At 40.2% G+C, this 18,257-nt stretch overlaps 1 protein-coding gene across 2 annotated transcripts in view; it reads left to right on the top strand.

The window, feature by feature from the left end:
• The window catches only part of LOC126354714 (diuretic hormone receptor-like), a 1,166,839-nt gene that overhangs the window by 943,286 nt on the left and 205,296 nt on the right, over nucleotides 1-18,257 (top strand). For both annotated transcript variants that reach the window (XM_050004564.1, XM_050004563.1), the window contains exon 7: nucleotides 15,568-15,661. In XM_050004564.1, coding sequence (XP_049860521.1) covers nucleotides 15,568-15,661 — 94 coding nt within the window. The remainder of the gene's footprint in view (nucleotides 1-15,567; nucleotides 15,662-18,257) is intronic.

Here is an 18,257-nt window from a genome sequence, read left to right as displayed (position 1 = left end):
CCTGGCACAAATATGAGCGACGACGTCATACCTACGATTCTACGATACGATGCGTGGGCACACAGCGCCAAACCAGCTATTCGACACACGCCCATAGTGTATGGACGAAACAGGGTGCTAAAGCAACGTTCGACATCTGCATTTTACTGCACGGTCTTGAGGAAACTAGCATCGCAACAACCTTGACCAGAGCGCCAAACTTTCGTCCACCTGATACAGGAACAGTTTCTGCAGATCACGACTACCAGACTGGAAGGCACGCGGCTATTACGAGAATGAAAGATTATATCCCAGAGAAACGTGCTTCTCTCTATCTCATCATCAGAGAAAGGAGACATAGCAAGAGGCGACCCATCACGGCAGTTACTGTGGCGGACGGGCAACGTGCAGAAACACATATCTCCATCTCCCGTGTCTTCACAGATTATTATCGCATTCTCTATTTGGCAGGTCAAGGGCCTGACACTGACATTTAAGACGTCTTGCGCGACCTGCCACCTACGGCAAGGACACGATACATTCTTAGAGTCCATCACACTGGAGGAATTGCACATGGCCTTTTCTTGGAGCTTGAAAAACAAATCCCACGGACCTGACGGTCTTCCGCTTCTATTTTACAGCATTTTTCTGACCTAATGGGGGAAATTTGGCGGCTGATATGCTGCGAACTCCTCGATCCTGACTTTCACATCCCCCTCCCCCATTCCGCCTCGAATTTTTGGAGCTCATGGTAATACCCCACCCAAAACCATAAGGGCTTCCGTCTCCGCAATGTGAATTTTAAATGTTGTGCCTACGCAGACAACGTAGTTTTCTTGGCGAGGTCGGCAGAAGATATACATACGGCGATCGCGTGGCTTCAGCACTATGGCAAGGTGGCTAGGAGCCATATCAACCATGCGGAAGTCGCACTACGTGAATGTGGGAAGAGGACTGAATATCAGTACGCCAGTACCCATTACGAAGGTCCCGGCGATGAAATGTTTGGGAGTGACCTTCTGTGGAAGCGTGCAGCATACTTAATATGATCTGCACGGAAGTACGTCTTCATATCTTTCTAACACTTGGCTTGATCTTGCGGGTACATTTTGTCAACGTGTACCTCGCCCTGGAAATTAATCATTACACACACGCTCTCTCAGTGCCATTTACGGTGCTTGCGTAAGCGTACTTTGGTCATTTCGTCAGCGATTATAGGGTGTTCAAGACCCGTTAAGAGGCATTGACATTGCGGACGGTATAGGAAAGATAAAAGTACAAAACAGGGTTCGCGCTCTCTTTCTGCGAACGAGGTATGCCTGTGTACTTCAGACAAGGACACTCTCACTGATACACTGACTGAGGAGGTGGCCCCTCAATCCCTCTGTCCGCCAATTCCTGTCACATTCGCACGTATATGCCCCACGTGAGGTATCTGTTGGATAGTTATTATTTGGATATCCTGCCGACTACGCGGGCTCTCAGAACCAATGACTTCTACCGCTTCCTTCAACAGACACTGCCTGCTAATGTGATTGAACGCCGACGTCCGACGTTTGCCTGAACGCGGGTGTGGAGTAACATACACTAGCCAGTGAGGGCGCCCTTATCAACAACGTTAACACGATATACATCCTGCCCTCTCTGCCCCAGATGAACCGTTTCGCTTGTGATATGCCTGCCGGCTGCTGGCTCTTCACCCGTCGCACATTGGCATTGTTGCTGCGACGGACGCCTCAGTACGTAGAGCCCTCCGAACTGATCCATCACGACGTCACTCACTATCCTGCTACTCGTCATAACGCCACGGTACCTGTTAAAAGTATAACATTGTCATACTTTTTTTACTGAGGGCGTTGTAGAGTTGTTAGATTTTTGGCACTAATTAACGAGCAATCACAAGGTTTTACGGCGCAAGGCGTCATGTGGTTCGCTCTTTACGAATTACTTGTGGTCGTCGTTTACAATCAGTTCAGGCCATTGTGGTGAACTGGGCGTGAGAAGAGACTGACGTTATAGCACACGATGGGGTGACGAGAGGCATCAACGTTAATTATAGAGTGTTAAAACCTGAGCGGGAAGACGATCTGGTTATCCCACCGTCTGACTACTGTGGATATCCTCCGAAGAAGATTTTAAAAATAAAAGAAAATATCATTAAAAACACAAATAAAAAATGAAAGATAAAACGTGATAAAAGTATTGCACCCTTTCTTTTATCCTTTTTTACTTTTTCTTTTTCTTTTTTTTAAAAAAATTTCACTGACGTGCTTCATTTTTGATTGTGGGTGGAGCCTCAAGTGGCGGCAAATATCCGTACTTGTTAGCTTTAAAGGTCAAAGTGGCGGGAGCACTCGCTATGGTTTTTGTTTGTAGGTTACATACGCTTTTAGAGTATCAGCGGTGTTAGGGGCCAACATTGAAGTGCAACAGGTCTACGAACTAAAAAAAAAAATCCCAATCTAGCACGAATTTTCAACTTTCTCCATTGGTATAAATAAGTCCCCACTGACATGTCTGTAACTACTTTGTGTCTTAACGGCTTTCAGATCAGTAGCAGAGAAGGAGATGGGCCACACTTGCAGGTTGCATTGAGCAGAGAAGAAAAACAAAAGTTTATCTCACTGCATAATATTAATGAGCAGCACCAACATTTGTGTTTATGACAGTATCCCACCATTGTTATTACCGACTAAACGTCCCTTCGTCTCCCGGCACCCACTCTCTACTTAAGAATACAACGCTCGGTGCCATCAGCAACACGAAACTTTAAGTTTGACACATAAAATGATCAGTAATTCAAACTAAATTCCCAGTGACTTTTGAAAATAGCCATTGTCCTATAATATAGCGTTCCGTATCTGTGTGAATTTTGGGTGATAGATAAAATGACCACGTGTATTATTAATATCTGGGGTGGCTTACTGATACCAAGATTATTGTAAGCGTGACTGAGTATTAAAAAAGTGAAACTCAATTAAATTTAATTATGTCAAATTTGATGATTCTTCAGTTTCTTCCGGCGTATGTGCTGCTCGAACAGTCCATGGGTATACTGCCAGTTCATAGTGTCCAACGAGCGCAATATTTCGGCGATCAGACATTTCGCCATCGTCAGGTGCGCTGACGAAATGAGCTCCCGCGGTCGCGAAGACGTGGGCGTTGGAATCTGTTGTAGCGTTGATGTGCTTGCTGCGTCCGCCCTGGTCGCCAGTTCGTACTTCTTGCTGAGAGTCTTCTTAATTACATTCAGTTCCGGGTCCCAAGCCTTGCTGAGTTTGTAGCCGAAATCTCGGTTGATAAGATCTTCCCTGGTGCGAATTTCGATAACCATCATTATAACACCCAATATTTAGACGTCTGAGCCAGGACCTTGGTACGCTCATAATCCATCTCGTGTTTCTCGGACTAACAGTGCTCTGCTACCGTCGACTAATTTGGATATTTCAGTTGAGTGTGCCTTTGATGTTCTCGGCAACGATCTTCGATGGTATGTACTGTTCGTCCGATATAAGTCTTCCCACACTCGCGGCCTTCCTCAAACCGAGGTCATCTTTCATACTTCCCAGTAATTCCCGTGTTGTATTGCGAGGGCAAAAGACGGTTTTAACTCGGTGTTTCTTTAATATACGGCAGATTTTCCCCGATACAGCGCCATTTTACTGGCTACCTCTTCTTCAGTGACTTCATCCGGCTCCACAGGTTACGCTGTGGTGGTTGGGCGGAGAGCGCGTCTAATCTGCCATTCTGAATAACCGTTTTTTCGGAACACAGTTTTGAGGTGTTCCAATTCCTGGAGGAGATTCTCTGCGTCTGAGATGCTGCGGGCCCTGTGTACTAGTGTTTTTAGTACTCCATTCCTCTGAGAAGGGTGGTGGCAGTTGTCTTCATGCAGTTACAGTCCAGGGTGCGTTTTCTTCCTGTACATACCGTGGCTCAAGGTACCATCAGCTCTTCTCTTGACCATGACGTCAAGGATTGGTAATCTTCCTTCTGCTTCGGTCTACATAGTGAATTTGATGTTCGGATGTATGGATTTGAGGTGTGTGAGGAAATCCAGGAGCTTGTCCCTATCATGGGGCTAGACGACGAACGTGTCTTCGACATAATGGAAGAAAGAAGTAGGTTTCCAATTGGATGTCGCCAAGGCTTCCTCCGCGAAGTACTCCATGTACAAATTCGCGACCACTGGAGCAGTGGGCTGCCCATTGCGACTCCATCCGTTGCTCACAGTATTGACAATTAAACAGAAAATACGTTGAGGTCAAGACATGCCTAAAGAGTTCGGTGGTCTTCTCGTCAAAATTTCTGCCCAATATGCTCGAGTAACTCTCGTAGAGGCACCCTGGTGAATAGTGAAACCACGTTGAAGCTGACTTGGATATCAGCGTCTTTCAGTCTGAAGTTGTCGAGACGCTTCACGAAATCCACGAAATTACGGATATGGTGAGGACATTTACCTACATAGAGGCTAAGTAAGTCAGCTACATATTTTGCCAGCAACTAAGTAGGTACCCTAATGTTGCTGACAATCGGGCGCATAGTAACCCCCTCCTTGTGTACCTTAGGGAGTCGATAGAGTCTTGGTGGTACAGGTCCTTGAGGTGACGATTTCTTGGCGTCCCCCTCTGGATGTATCGCAGCATGAAGAAACTCGACCACATTCGCCACCGAAGATACCGTTTGCTGTGTGCTCGTGTATTCCTGAAGAGATGTCGTACAGAGCATATTTTGCCGAACTTTGCTAAGGTCACGCATCACATCGTTTCTGCAGGGGCCAAGAGAATTAAGAGGCGGGCCAGCCTTGCCTTGGTATGTGAGAAGGTGCACTTTACTCTCCGCAGCCTTGAATACGACTCCCAGGAACTATTTAAACGTCATCATAAACTAGCCAATCAGTTTAATTCGTGGACCTGGGACTGGGTGGAGGGTGTTACCTGGACGACGGCCGATTCTGTACATAAAAAGGCCACTGGACGTCAGATTTCAAAATTCTCACGTCTCTTGGATAAACCATCGCTGGAGGCACCATGCAAGACGATCATCGATCTCACTGACATGGAGCCGTCTCATGAGGTGGTTTCGGTTCTGGGGAAGGGACTCAACTTTGCTCCCGCCCCTAGGTTCACGCCGGTCGCGGACATCGTCAGAGCTGTGGAACAGGTCGCAGCGCGATTGCCACCTGAAGCAGCAGAGGAAGTGCGTCTGAAAACCTGCAGGGCTCTGACCAGTACTCAACCTACGAAGACTAACATTACCAGTAGAGAGAGGGTGGCCATTCGGGACCTAATAGAGTGCTCTAAGATTGTTATCTTACATGCTGCCAAAGGCAATGCCACTGTTGTTCTTCCCGTAACGACTACATTGAGAAAATACAGCGCTCCTATACGAAGATCAACGCTGACCCCACAAAGACGGTGGAGAACAAGACCAGGGCTCTACTCAAGGACGCGGATCTACCAGAGGGGGACACCTGTAAATTTAACTTTAGAGCTGGTGTCAGTTAAGGTTCCCTTAACCAGTGTTAGAGTTTTATTATCCAGCCCTTGCTCAACTGAATCGTGGGCCTCTTTAAAATACACAAATATATATACAATACTGTTATCAGAAATAGTTTGGTGCCTAATGATTGGTTTTAAATTGAGAATTTGTTCCAGGCAGGATCTATTTGGTCTAAAGCCTGCTTGGTAATTACCAATTTTAGGTTGTAACTGTTATTTGGCTCGATCAAGTAACAATGCAAGAAAATTTTATATGTGACTGGGAGAACAGAGATTCCTCGGCAATTATTGACATCGGTTTGTCAGATATCTCCTATTAGTTGAATGATGTCTTCTGTATTGTTAGGGTCAGCTGGGTTTAGTAGTATTGCAATTATATCGTCTTCTCCGGATGCTTTATTGTTTTTAAGTCTCCTAACTTGTTTAATTATTTCGATTTCATCAGATTTCTTAGAATTAGGGTTGATGTTATTAGTGTTCTGTGGTTGGAATTTATACACTGGTTCTCGACAGCTTAAAAGTACCTTACAACTTTCCTTGTTGTTAAGAGCCAAACAACCATTTTCATTTTTGAGGCAAAGACTTGGAGGCTGGTAGTCAGTTATTTTTAGTTTATTTTATTTATTTAAATGTTAAGTTCCGTAGGACAAAATTGAGGAGCAAATCTCCAAGGCCATGGAACGTGTCAGTACATGAACTTACAACATAAAAAGTAATAACAGATAAAAATAAATGTTCATGAACCTGAAAGAAAATCAGTCCATAAGTTTAAGCAAACGCTATCAGCAATACAATAAGAACCATCTAAATTTTTCAAGGAACTCCTCGACAGAATAGAAGGAGTGACCCATGAGGAAACTCTTCAGTTTCTATTTGAAAGCGCGTGAACTACTGCTAAGATTTTTGAATTCGGGTGGCAACTTATTGAAAATGGATGCAGCAGTATACTGCACACCTTTTTGCACAAGAGTTAAGGAAGTCCGATCCAAATGGAGGTTTGATTTCTGCCGAGTATTAAACGAGTGAAAGCTGCTTGTTGTTGGAAACAAGCTAATATTGGTAACAAGAAATAACAATAAGGAATATACATATTCAGAGGCCAATGTCAAAATACCCAGACTCGTGAAAAGAGGTCGACAAGAGGTTCGTGAACTCACACCACTTATTGCCCTAACCGCCCATGTCTGAGCTTAAAATATCCTTCTAAAATGGGTAGAGTTATCCCAAAACATAATACCATACGACATAAGTGAATGAAAATAAGCAAAGTAGACTAATTTATGTGCCGAAATATCACTCATTTTCTATACTGTTCGAATAGTGAAAATGGCAGTATTAAGTCTTTGAACAAGATCCTGAATGTGGGCTTTCCACGACAGCTTACTATATATCTGAAAACCTAGGAATTTGAACTGTTCAGTTTCATTAATCACATTCCCATTCTGTGAGATTAAAACGTCAGGTTTTGTTGAATTGTGTGTTAGGAACTGTAAAAGCTGAGTCTTCTGTGACTCAACGTTAGATTATTTTCTACAAGCCATGAACTGAAGTTATGTACTGCTCTACATGAAACCGTGTCAATGTTGCACACAACATCTTTACTACCAAGCTACTGTCATCAGCAAACAGAAATATTTTAGAGTTAACCATAATACTAGAGGGAATATCATTTATATAAATAAGGAACTGGAGCGTCCCCAACACTGATCCCTGGGGCACCCCCCACTTGACAGTACCCCACTCAGATCCCACATCACAGCCGTTATCAACATTGTGAATAATGACCTTTTGCTGCCTGTTGCTAAAGTAAGAGGTGAACCAATTGTGAGCTGCTCGCCTTATTCCGTAATTGTCCAACTTCTGGAGCAATGTGATCAACACAGTCTAATGCCTTTGTTAAATCAAAAAATACGCCAAGCGTTCGAAACTTTTTGTTTAGCCCATCCAGTACCTCACAGAGAAAAGAGAATATAGCGTTTTCAGTTGTCAAACGACTTATGAAGCCGAACTGTACATTTGATAGCAAATCGTGTGATATAAAATGATCAATTAACCTTACATACACAGCCTTTTCGATAACTTTTGCAAACACTGATGGCATAGAGATAGGTCTAAAATTATCTACATTATACCTTTTTCCCTTTTTATAAAGCGGCTTTACTACTGAGTACTTAAATCGCTAAGGAAACTAACCATTCCTAAAGGAAAAATTACAAATATGGCTAAATACAGGGCTCACATGTGCAGCACAGTACTGTAATATTCTATTAGACACTCCATCGTAACCATGAGAGTCCTTACTCTTCAATGATTTGATTATTGTCTCAATCTCCCTCTTGTCAGTATCACAGAGGAGTATTTCAGACGTCAATCTCGGAAAGGCATATGCTAAGAAATTTATATGATTTCCTGTAGATACCAAATTTTTATTTAATTCACCAGGAATGCTCAGAAAATGGTTGTTAAATACTGTACATATTTATGTTTTATCGGTAACAGAAATAATATTGCTGCAAACTGACTTTATATTTTCAACCTTGTAGTGCTGACCAGACACTTCCTTCACAACTGACCATATGGCTTTAATTTTATCCTGTGAATTAGCTATTCTATTTGCATACCACATACTTTTTGCCTTGCTAATAACATTTTTAAGTACCTTACAATACTGTTTGTAATGGGCTACTGTAGCTTGATTGTGACTACTTCTAACATTTTGATATAATTCCTGCTTTGTTCTGCATGATATCCTTATCCCACTAGTCAACCAACCGGGCTGTCCATTACTGCTAGTACCCTGTTTAGAATCTTCTAATGGAAAGCAACTCTCAAAGAGCATGCGAAATGTGTTATGGAAAGCATTGTATTTATCATCTATGTTATCGGCACTTGCCACTCTTGTTCCTTGACAAGTTTTGAAAAACTCTCTATTGCTGTTGGATTAACTTTCCTATGTAGTTTGTAATTAAATACGACGTTGGCAAGAGTCCAAAAACTTTTTAGTGTTAAAATGTGCATCATGTTCTGAAAGGCCATTCACCCTTTTACTAACAGAATGCCCATTTAGATTGAATAAAAATATTGTCTATGACTGTGCTACTGTTCCCCTGCACCATAGTTGAAGAAAAAACAGTGTTTCGAATGTTTTAAAAAGTTCCTTGTATTTTTATTTTGGAAGTATTTTACGATTTCTAGATGTTGAGCATTTTCGTAATTTCGTTCAGCTGGTCGGATTAACTTAGATGTTTCTTTTCTTACATTTAGAATGGTTTCGTACATATTTTATGTTTTGTTACTATTCCAATTTTTGAATGTCTCACACCTAGAATTAATTGCTGTTTCACAATCCGCTTTCCATCAATGGAATTTTTGTTTCTTTCGAAGCAGAATTAAATTTTATGCTGTTGTAGTGGACTTTTCTTTTAGTTTTTGCCAATTGTTGGATTGTTTTTTGTCAAATTCGCTTGTTACAGTTAGGGTTACTTCAGCAGTGTCAAATTTCAGGATTATTTTTGTTTTTTTGTTTTGAAGAGTTTTTGAGGTTGAAGTTCAACTTTTATTCCCATTAAGGTATGGTCAGAATCTACATTAGACTCTTTCCTAATGTGGTCATTTAAAATTTCTTTGTAGTTAGGTTATGAAATTGCTACATGATCGAGTTTAAATTCCCCAATAAATATATTGGGTGACTGCCTAGTTTTGTGTTTTGAAGGGTTCTTTTCAAAATATGTTGAAATATTTGCATTTTTTAACAAGTCTTTGACCATTTTCTTTTGTTCATTTATGCGCAGGAAATCCACTCACCCCTTTCTTATATTTTTTCTCTTTCCTAAGTGACCATTAAAATCACCCCTTAACATTTTAATATAGTTTGAGGAAATTTTCGAGAAGATACTTTCTAACATTTCTCAAGCTTCTTTAAGGTAATGTTTTTTACTGTTATCCTCATTGACTGGCATATGGGCATTAATTAAAGTGTATGCCTTATTTGTTCACTTAAGAGATATTTTCATTAGTATATAATTAATGGATTTTATCTCCGTTATTGAACTTAAAACATTTTTAGAGACTGTAAAAGCAACTGCCAGATGTGTTGTATTATAAATATTGTTTTTATCAGTTTTATCTTAAAAACGATGATAATTACCGAAATTCATGGTGCTGTTGTCCGTTATTATGTTTCTTGAAGTGCCAAAATTTGAATCTTAATTTTTTTAATGTATCTCCTAATTTATGAAGTTTCCCTGGTTGCAGAAGTGTTTGTATGTTAAGTTTTGCGAAAATGGATTTGTTTTGCTTTTACGTTGGCTAGAGGACTCCGACTTCTTCTGTTGAATCACACTGCGTTTTAACCTGGCTGCCCTTGATTCCGAAAGACCAGTTGTGCCGGTAATACAGGGGTTGGATTGACCACCTGGGGTAATATCGTGATTATGAAAATGCTCCATGATGACTGTGTCTGGACTCAGTTGGGGTTGATTAGACTCATTGTGTGATATCAGAGTGTTAAGACTGGAGAGGTTAGTTCCAGAATATATAAATTTCAGCCACACCACTTGTGCACATACACTGACCACTTTGCCTCTTGCTACAAGACAGATGCAAAGTAGATTTCGTTTTATTTTGCCTTGGTGCCGGACTGATTATTCTGTATTCGCAGCTGTCTACATATCTGGCGGAACATTCACTATCCACCACCTGCGACCCTTTCAGTACTCTATGCAAGATCGGTTTCTTAGACTTTTAGATACAAAGTCTTGAAACCTGGATGAACAAGTTATATTTTACATATTAATCCAAGATAAAACTATGTCAAGCAAAAGCATTTGAAAAATATTTATTTCAAATATACTGCAAACACTAAAATAATATACAAACAACTTCTGTCTACAAAACCTATTATATCTATTTAAATCAGCGGAGCAAAGTAACCAGGATCCCGGCATCGATTTTCCAGAAAAACTGAAAACCCTGTAGACAAAATCTTTATGTTTTACTCTCTCAGATAAACGAATGATTATTATGACAACAGTGGAGTAATGTGTAACTATAATATAAGGTAAATCAAAACCCACAATTTATGAAAGTAATGAGATTAGAGAATAAGACGAATTTTTTACTTAATATTTACATTACAGACCCTTAAAAATTTTCCAATTCGTAAGTATGGTCTTGCAGTCGTTAAGAAACCCACAAATGAATGGAAATGCATTACGAATCATATGTCGCTGGGTTATAGTATCACTGGAATGACTTTTTAACTGAAACAATCTGAATAGAGTTTCGCACAGAACAATTCTTTTAGAATGAATATTTCCTCTTGTCATTACCAGGGTAATGAATGATTATTTTCTTTGAGCCATTATCCACAGGACTATAAGAAGGAATGAAAATACTGAAAAAGGAAATCATATAACTAACGGAATATTTCATCCTGTGATAATGTATAATATATATCAGATGAACAGAATTGCATTAAAAAAGAAATTAGCATATAGGTAGCATCATTTATGGTCCACAACTTTCGGCAAAAATTTAAAGCCCCCGCGTGCACACAGTGTAGCTGACCTCTATCATCATTTGAATTTATTTCACAATAAGAAGATCATGAATTCTCTCTTTTAAAATTTTCAGTAATATTTCAAGAGCTACAATGTCATGGTAGTTGAGGGAAATTGTTATCAAAGTTAAATAATATCTATATGTTCAGTGCTGAATCATTGGCAAAGTTTGCATGTAATGTTGTGCTTTTTCCTCATATCTGTATCCAATTTCTTCCTTTCTTAATAAAAAACAAAATGATTTCTGCTCAAGCCAAAGATACTGAGTTGCTTCGGCTTGTGTGGTTGCATTTCATATACTTATCTACTGTAAAATTATCTAAATCGGGTAACCTGATAAGGTATCGGACTTCGAAGCAAATGAACTATGCGCAAGTTCTCTTGAACGTTAGAAACGAGCAGCGGCTATGAAGAATAAAAAGAAGCCAATGGCGTTACGCAAATCATACTAGCTTTCACTAGTGCAGTTACAGCGGCTACATTCAGCTTTCATGTTTCGGAGTGGTAAACGATAAGAAATGACGTAACGGTGGTTAAAAGGATCTTTTCAATCGTTATCGTTTCATTGAGAAACACACACATTCATCAGAACAAAGGCAGCGATCGCAATTATAATACTGAACACAAACTAAAGAGAATGGAGTACAATGCTCGAGTCATTGTCGTGAATAACTACATAGGGTGAGGAATAGTCCGCACTCTCTGGCTTCGCAGCATGATTCCTCATATGCTGATAATACAAAAATGACTGTAATAAAATTTCGTCCTGCGCATATTTCTGGAAGTAAATAGATGTTAAGTATTAGCAATATGTCAACATTGTTAACTACCTCTGTCAGCAGTTTGTGCAACAGCCGGCGTTTTGGATCAACATGCAGGAGATCGAGGGTTCGACTCTGGAGAGAGGTTTGCTTTTATTTGCTTAAATTAGTCTGTGTGGTATGGTATCTGACATCTTATTCGTCATACAGCGATTACAGTGGGTCTTCTACAAAACATTTGCAGTTACTGCTATATATTAGCGGAGGTAGTTACTGTGCACGTGATTACAGGGTTCCGGATTGACAATCTCTAACGCCCATTTACAGAAGAAATACGTACAGGATGAAATTGTGTGACAGACATTTTGTACTTCTAGTATGCGAGGAATCGCACCAGGAAGTGCGAATGCGCCAATTTTTCTGTAACCTGTATAAACTGAAACATGAAACAAACCAGGAGCGCTAGCTCCTTACTATACGTCAGTAGGGGGACAAAGCCGATGAGGCCCCACTCTGAATTGTTGCCAAATTTATTCAAGATTGTGGATCCAACATGGCAGCATTAGATGTGGCAGCATCACAATGACGCAACTGCAGGAAGTTCAACTTTTAGCCGGAGAATAGGTAAATTGGGCTGCCTCCGCTAACCTAACGCCCATCCCCTCCCCCCTCCCCCCTTCCCATCTCTTCTCCATTCCTTTGTTCAGAACAGTTCTCTGGTATGTCACAGTCGATGATAGTTCGAAAGCGTTCTTTATATGCACTGAGTACATTATTTCAGCTTTTTAAGCATTGTGAGCATATTTGAAGGGCGTTTTACATGCATCAGTGGCAATTTACGAGTTGTTTACGTGACTGTACATAAATGTACTGCACTATTTCGCTTATTTGCAACTGGGTTGCAGGGCTGTAGGCCGTGTATTGTGACCCTGGAACATCAGAGCAACAGTTCTCTATCATTTTTATAAATAAACTACGTGATTTCCATCCCTAAATAAACTGTTCCAAAATAAGTAAAGTGCACTCCTTCCTATCCAGCAGTCCACAGGAGACTGAGTCCTTTTCCTGCCATTTCTTTCTCCCAGACCGCTATTGGACGACAGCCGCCATCAGGTAACAGTACTGTGTACTAGGTCATTTGGACTTTAGACACCATGGTGAACACAGTGGATGGATCAACTGCCTCAAAGTGCTTACATAAAGACTTGCAACCATTCTATGCAGCAGCCCAGCATAGGCTGAGTCTTTTTGCCACCAATTTCAAGGAAGGAGTGATGGTCAGAAGACTTAGGTTAGTGGAGGTAGCCCAGGTGACCTTTCTTGCCGCCATTTTGTTAGGTTAGTGGAGGTAGCCCAAGTGCCATTTTTCTCCACGAAAATTTGAACTTCCCACCATTTTGCTGGGTAGGTGAGGAGAGGGGGAAGGGAAGGGGAAGGAGAAGGGAGGTGGTTAGGTTAATGGAGGTAGCCCAGTTGACCTATTTTGTCGCCAAAAGTTGAGCATCCCACTATGCCGTAATTGCGATGTGGCCACATCTAACACCACCATCTTGGATCAGCCATCTTGAATAAATTTGGCAACTATGAAGAGTGGGGTCTTATCGGCTTTGTTCCTCCTGTTTACACCTACTGTTCTGACCTCACCTTTCGGCCTGACACCACAGATATACAAGATAAAGTTAGCGGCACCTGATAGCACAATGGTAATCTGCCATCATTGTACTATGCTATGAAATCTGCAACAGCCACATCGGCCATCAGCGACAATAAATTCATAACTCTGATGTAGCATACATTGGTACAGTAAAGACACCTAATTTATGTACACCACTTGTAGTAATGGTATTACATCTGTCAAGAGCTTTGCTAATTTCTTATATGTTTTAAATCTACAGATTTTGTCACTAATCAAAAATACTTGCAATCACCAAACCAAGTTACTTATTTTGAGACTTGACTTGCAAATAAAATGCAAGAAAATGTGTATTTTTCCATAACTGTAGAGCCACCTCTCATAACATGTACTTGCATTCCATGCTCCAGCCATGTCTTTCTGAACAATGGTGCCTCCTCACCACTGCTGCCCAGCTGAGGCAGCTGTAACTTCACGCAATCGCCTTTAAGATTTGCTTTCTTTTATATCACAGTACCTTCTGTCTGTAACTCGAAGTGCTATCCTTGCAGAATGATATCTACCACAATTTTACCTCTCTCCTGTTATAGTGTATAACTTTGACAGGCTTACTTTTCCTCTGATTTTTACATCGACTTGGACGCATTCACACATTGGAAAGAAGGGGTTTCCGCTTATGGAAACTATGTAGTATTTCTAATCAAGACGCTGTTCCTATCCAGCTTTAGAACTTTCCACACAGTAAGGCTTCACCCACGCTCTGATGACATGAGATATCTCAGCCAATACCTCCTGCCCTCACGACTTTGCGACAATGGTGGAACTTACTCGTTTCCATTACTCATCAATTTTGATCAACCACTTGAATTTGAACTTGAATATCTCTTGATTCGTTGCTCGTATCCCAAAGCAGTTGTCATCATTATTACTCTAATTAAATGCTCTGTACAGCTAGATATGGTTACACTTGCTGAGTTCTTTCTTTCATTATCTTAATGTATCCAACACTGGATGAGGAGTATAATGACTGTATTCAGTGGGCACATATACCTCTGCCACTTCTCAGAACCTCACATAAGTAACCGACATTTGCAATTAATTTTGGACTTATGGTCAGTAATACTGCTTCTATACTTAAAGGTAAATATTAAGCTCGTTGTTTTCACTGTTGAGTTATGCTTACTGCAGTTTATATCAGAAACTGATAAGTGCTTCGTTTAGCTGGTCTAAAAATCTCAGCTCACCACAATGATTACTTAGGTTTATTTTAACTGGAAATGAAACACCGGAGACTCACTCTCTCTCTATCAATCTCTCTCTCTCTCTCTCTCTCTCTCTCTCTCTCTCTCTCACACACACACACACACACACACACACACACACACACTCACACACTCACACACACATACACTGAGAACGAAAGACAAATGGAAAAGCAAATCGAAAATGAAACCGCTCAGTCCGTTAGATCAGCTTTCATCTAAATTCTCAAGAGTATAGCATTGGCACACATTCGTATGAAATACCTACCTTATTTACAGAAATTGTTATTTCTTCTCTTCCAGTACCTGCTCTTTAGAATGTGCTGCAGAATTCTCCATCCTTTGCTCTGGGTGTCTGACATGGCACTGAGACTCACTGTCTCGTTCTCTCCAGCTGAAGATTACGCTGCAGATTTCATGTGGAAGAATGAATGCACCCTAGACTAAAATTCAAAGAAATACTTTAGTTCTAGTTACAGATTTCACCAGTCACATGTACCTCCAAACCGACTTAGCGCTGTTTTGTTCTGCAGTACATCATCTAATTACATCAACGCTAATTCAGCTGGGTCTAATATTTATATCTCCATTTTTGCACTGTCACGAATAATCTTCACAGCTGATGCCGTTCCTGCTTGCAGGAAAGTAAGTGACTGCATTGCGACATTGCATTTCAGATATTGTAAGCTATGAACTGTTAAGTGGCCTGGATGTTCCAAACATCCTGACGCCTGTCGGCATAGCTACTTTGGTACAGGAGATAAATGTAATGAGGTAAAATTTACGGAGGAACTTGAGTACAAATCCTGGATCCTGTTGGCGTTCAGTCTCTAGAAGAACACAGATCTGATGTTCGTACATTTGTTTCAGGGACCTCCGGTGCCTGAGAAATACCATCCACACCAACCTCATGTTCACGTACATGCTCGCCGACTTCATGTGGATCGTCACTACCACACTACAGGTAAGCCGCTGCTACTAGCCAGAGTTACATTGCAGCAGTTTTCTTCGGGGAGAGCGACTTAAGTTCCAATCTTAGCATACTACTTTTAAAACCAGTGGGTCCATCAGGATGTGTTAATTTCTCATTCCGGAGTGATTTTTGAGTATTCCATACAATAGTTTAAACAACTGTAGTGGCCACTCATTCAATTAAACTCAGAGTGACAGTTATGTGGTTATTTATCCACCCTAGGATATTTCAGCGAATGAAAGAATGCAAAATCCTTGTACGCTTCATAGCACTTCGCTTTGCATCCATAAATCCTATAGCATCGTGTTCGAGCCCCTTCAGACTATTGTAAAATTAAGGAGAAAATAATGCCCATGTGAAATGGCAGATTTGACTGATGCTTTGTGAATCGCACTTGTTATCAGCTTATCCCCAGTAGACCATCTGTCGAGCTCTACTTCCACACTGACAAACTTTTAAAATGTGACATGAGTTTTAATTTTAAGAACTGTTGAACTAAAAGAACTAACTACTTTCCACTTCATCTATTTTAAGGAGAGGTGAAATGAGTACTCAAGCGATGAAGAGAGCAGAAAGGAGGGTATCGACTTGCAATTTATCAAAACTGCTTATGACAGAGTATAAGAAAAAGTAGTCTTACCCCGCCTGGGAGTTAAGATTTTACAAACTGTACTAATTGTAGAAATAAAATAACAGACATGTCGCACGGGCTATTAAATATTGCTTCGTGAGAAGAGGTCAATTGTTTAATAAAATTGGCAATGAATGTTGAACTATGTTAATTACAGGGAGACATAAAGTACGATATAGATGTGTAACTGAAACGACACGTGTTTTTAAGAAAAGTAAAATTATTTAGAAATCATTAATACACAGGAACAGATTTAGGGCAGCCCCAAAACGTTTGACGCATTGAGACCATTGAAAAAGCAAAATACTGCGTCATGATTCAAAACTGACTACATCAAAAAGTTAAACATGTTGAGTCAACAACAAATATTGATTTTAAGCTTCTGATACTATGGCACAGCTCTGTTCATTTCATTCTGTCAATGCAAACTCATTGAGCACGCAATTCCATTCATGTGTGATGATCACCTCTTCACAAATTTCAGCAAGCAGTAATTTAATTATAGTTGCATTCAGAGAATATCCTTTGTTCCTGTCGTCTTCTTTTATTTCCAGTCTGTTTCATTGTGCGCCAGCAGCTCATAACAGTCCTACAAACGTATATTACTCTGTCTCTGTAGCAAACTACTGCACACGCCAATTCTGTAACGTTCACATCCAACCCTTACCAATTTTCATATGTGGCTACCTTTTTTCACTTTATATTAGTTGTATTTCAGTCTTCTCTCTCAACTCCAGCGCTTTCTTTCTTGTTGAAATTTGTATGGTGTCATGAATTCACTGCGTGTTACTGTTGCTTTCCTGGTAGTACATGTCTAATTTCACTGTGTATTTAATAATGTCGTGGTTCTTGTCCACCCTCTACTCGCTCCCCTCTCTCACACTCCTATGTCCCACGCTTTGTATGCATATGTGATGTGTTTCATTAATTTAGAGGACGTAATTTAATTTGTAACACCGAAGTACAGTACTAATAACACATTGTTTACAGACTATTAATTTAATTAGTATATGTAATACAGCGTCTTCCACTAAAGTTTTACGTTTTTTGCTCCTGAAACAACTACTATCCAGTTTGCCGTTTGTGTACCATCTTGCATATTTATCTCAAAATTATGCTGTGTGATCACGAAATAGACGGGTCCCAAGAAACGTCGTTTATTCATTTCTATCAGCACCTGACACATTCTCTCTGTTACTCTGATTTCAGAGCAGTAGAATATTTGGCAAATCTGTAAAACAGGAGCTTCAAAACAAGTGTTTCACGAAAAGCTGTATACTGCTTGAAACGGAATTACAGAAATTAGCAAAATAACAGTGAATTTCTACAAAGCTCTTACACCAGGGAGACAACCAGTGTCGAACTGTTTCAGATATTTTATTTATTTATTTATTTATTTTGCATGAAAATCTACGTTTCAAAGAAAAATCGGCCCTACTATCGATTGCATTATCTATCTACAGGATGCAGACTGCGATGTGTTGCTACTTCTTTTTACGTGGATCAGTACTGTGAGAATAAATTTCAGTTCTAAAGGCGTTAAATAACAAAGCATGAAATAAATAAATTTTGTTAACTTTGAATATCATAATCGTATTTATTACAAGTACAAAGGTCACGATACGGAATTCTAGTAAAATAATTCTATTACAAAGATGCACCGTATGACACTACTGATTACACATCACCTTCTTCTTTCGAAAAACCCATTTGGAAGGTATGATGAATCAACTGGCTATTTTTCATTGTTTGGATTCCCTTAGTTTCCAAATTTCCTTCATCCTTTTACAGTGATGTTCCCATTTTTCTTTAGTCCACTTTCATCAAGTTATTTTCTTTCTTTCCTGAAATTCTGCCTTTTGAATTGCCTTCCTGAAATGTGTCTTGTTTTCTATTGTGTCTGTTGTAATTCCAGCGTTTACAATGTCCGTTTCAGTCTCTGTGAATTATGAGGGC

The sequence above is a fragment of the Schistocerca gregaria genome, chromosome 3 (genome assembly GCF_023897955.1).
Source record: "Schistocerca gregaria isolate iqSchGreg1 chromosome 3, iqSchGreg1.2, whole genome shotgun sequence".
Lineage (NCBI taxonomy): Eukaryota > Metazoa > Arthropoda > Insecta > Orthoptera > Acrididae > Schistocerca > Schistocerca gregaria.
This window is presented reverse-complemented; position numbering and strand designations above follow the sequence as displayed.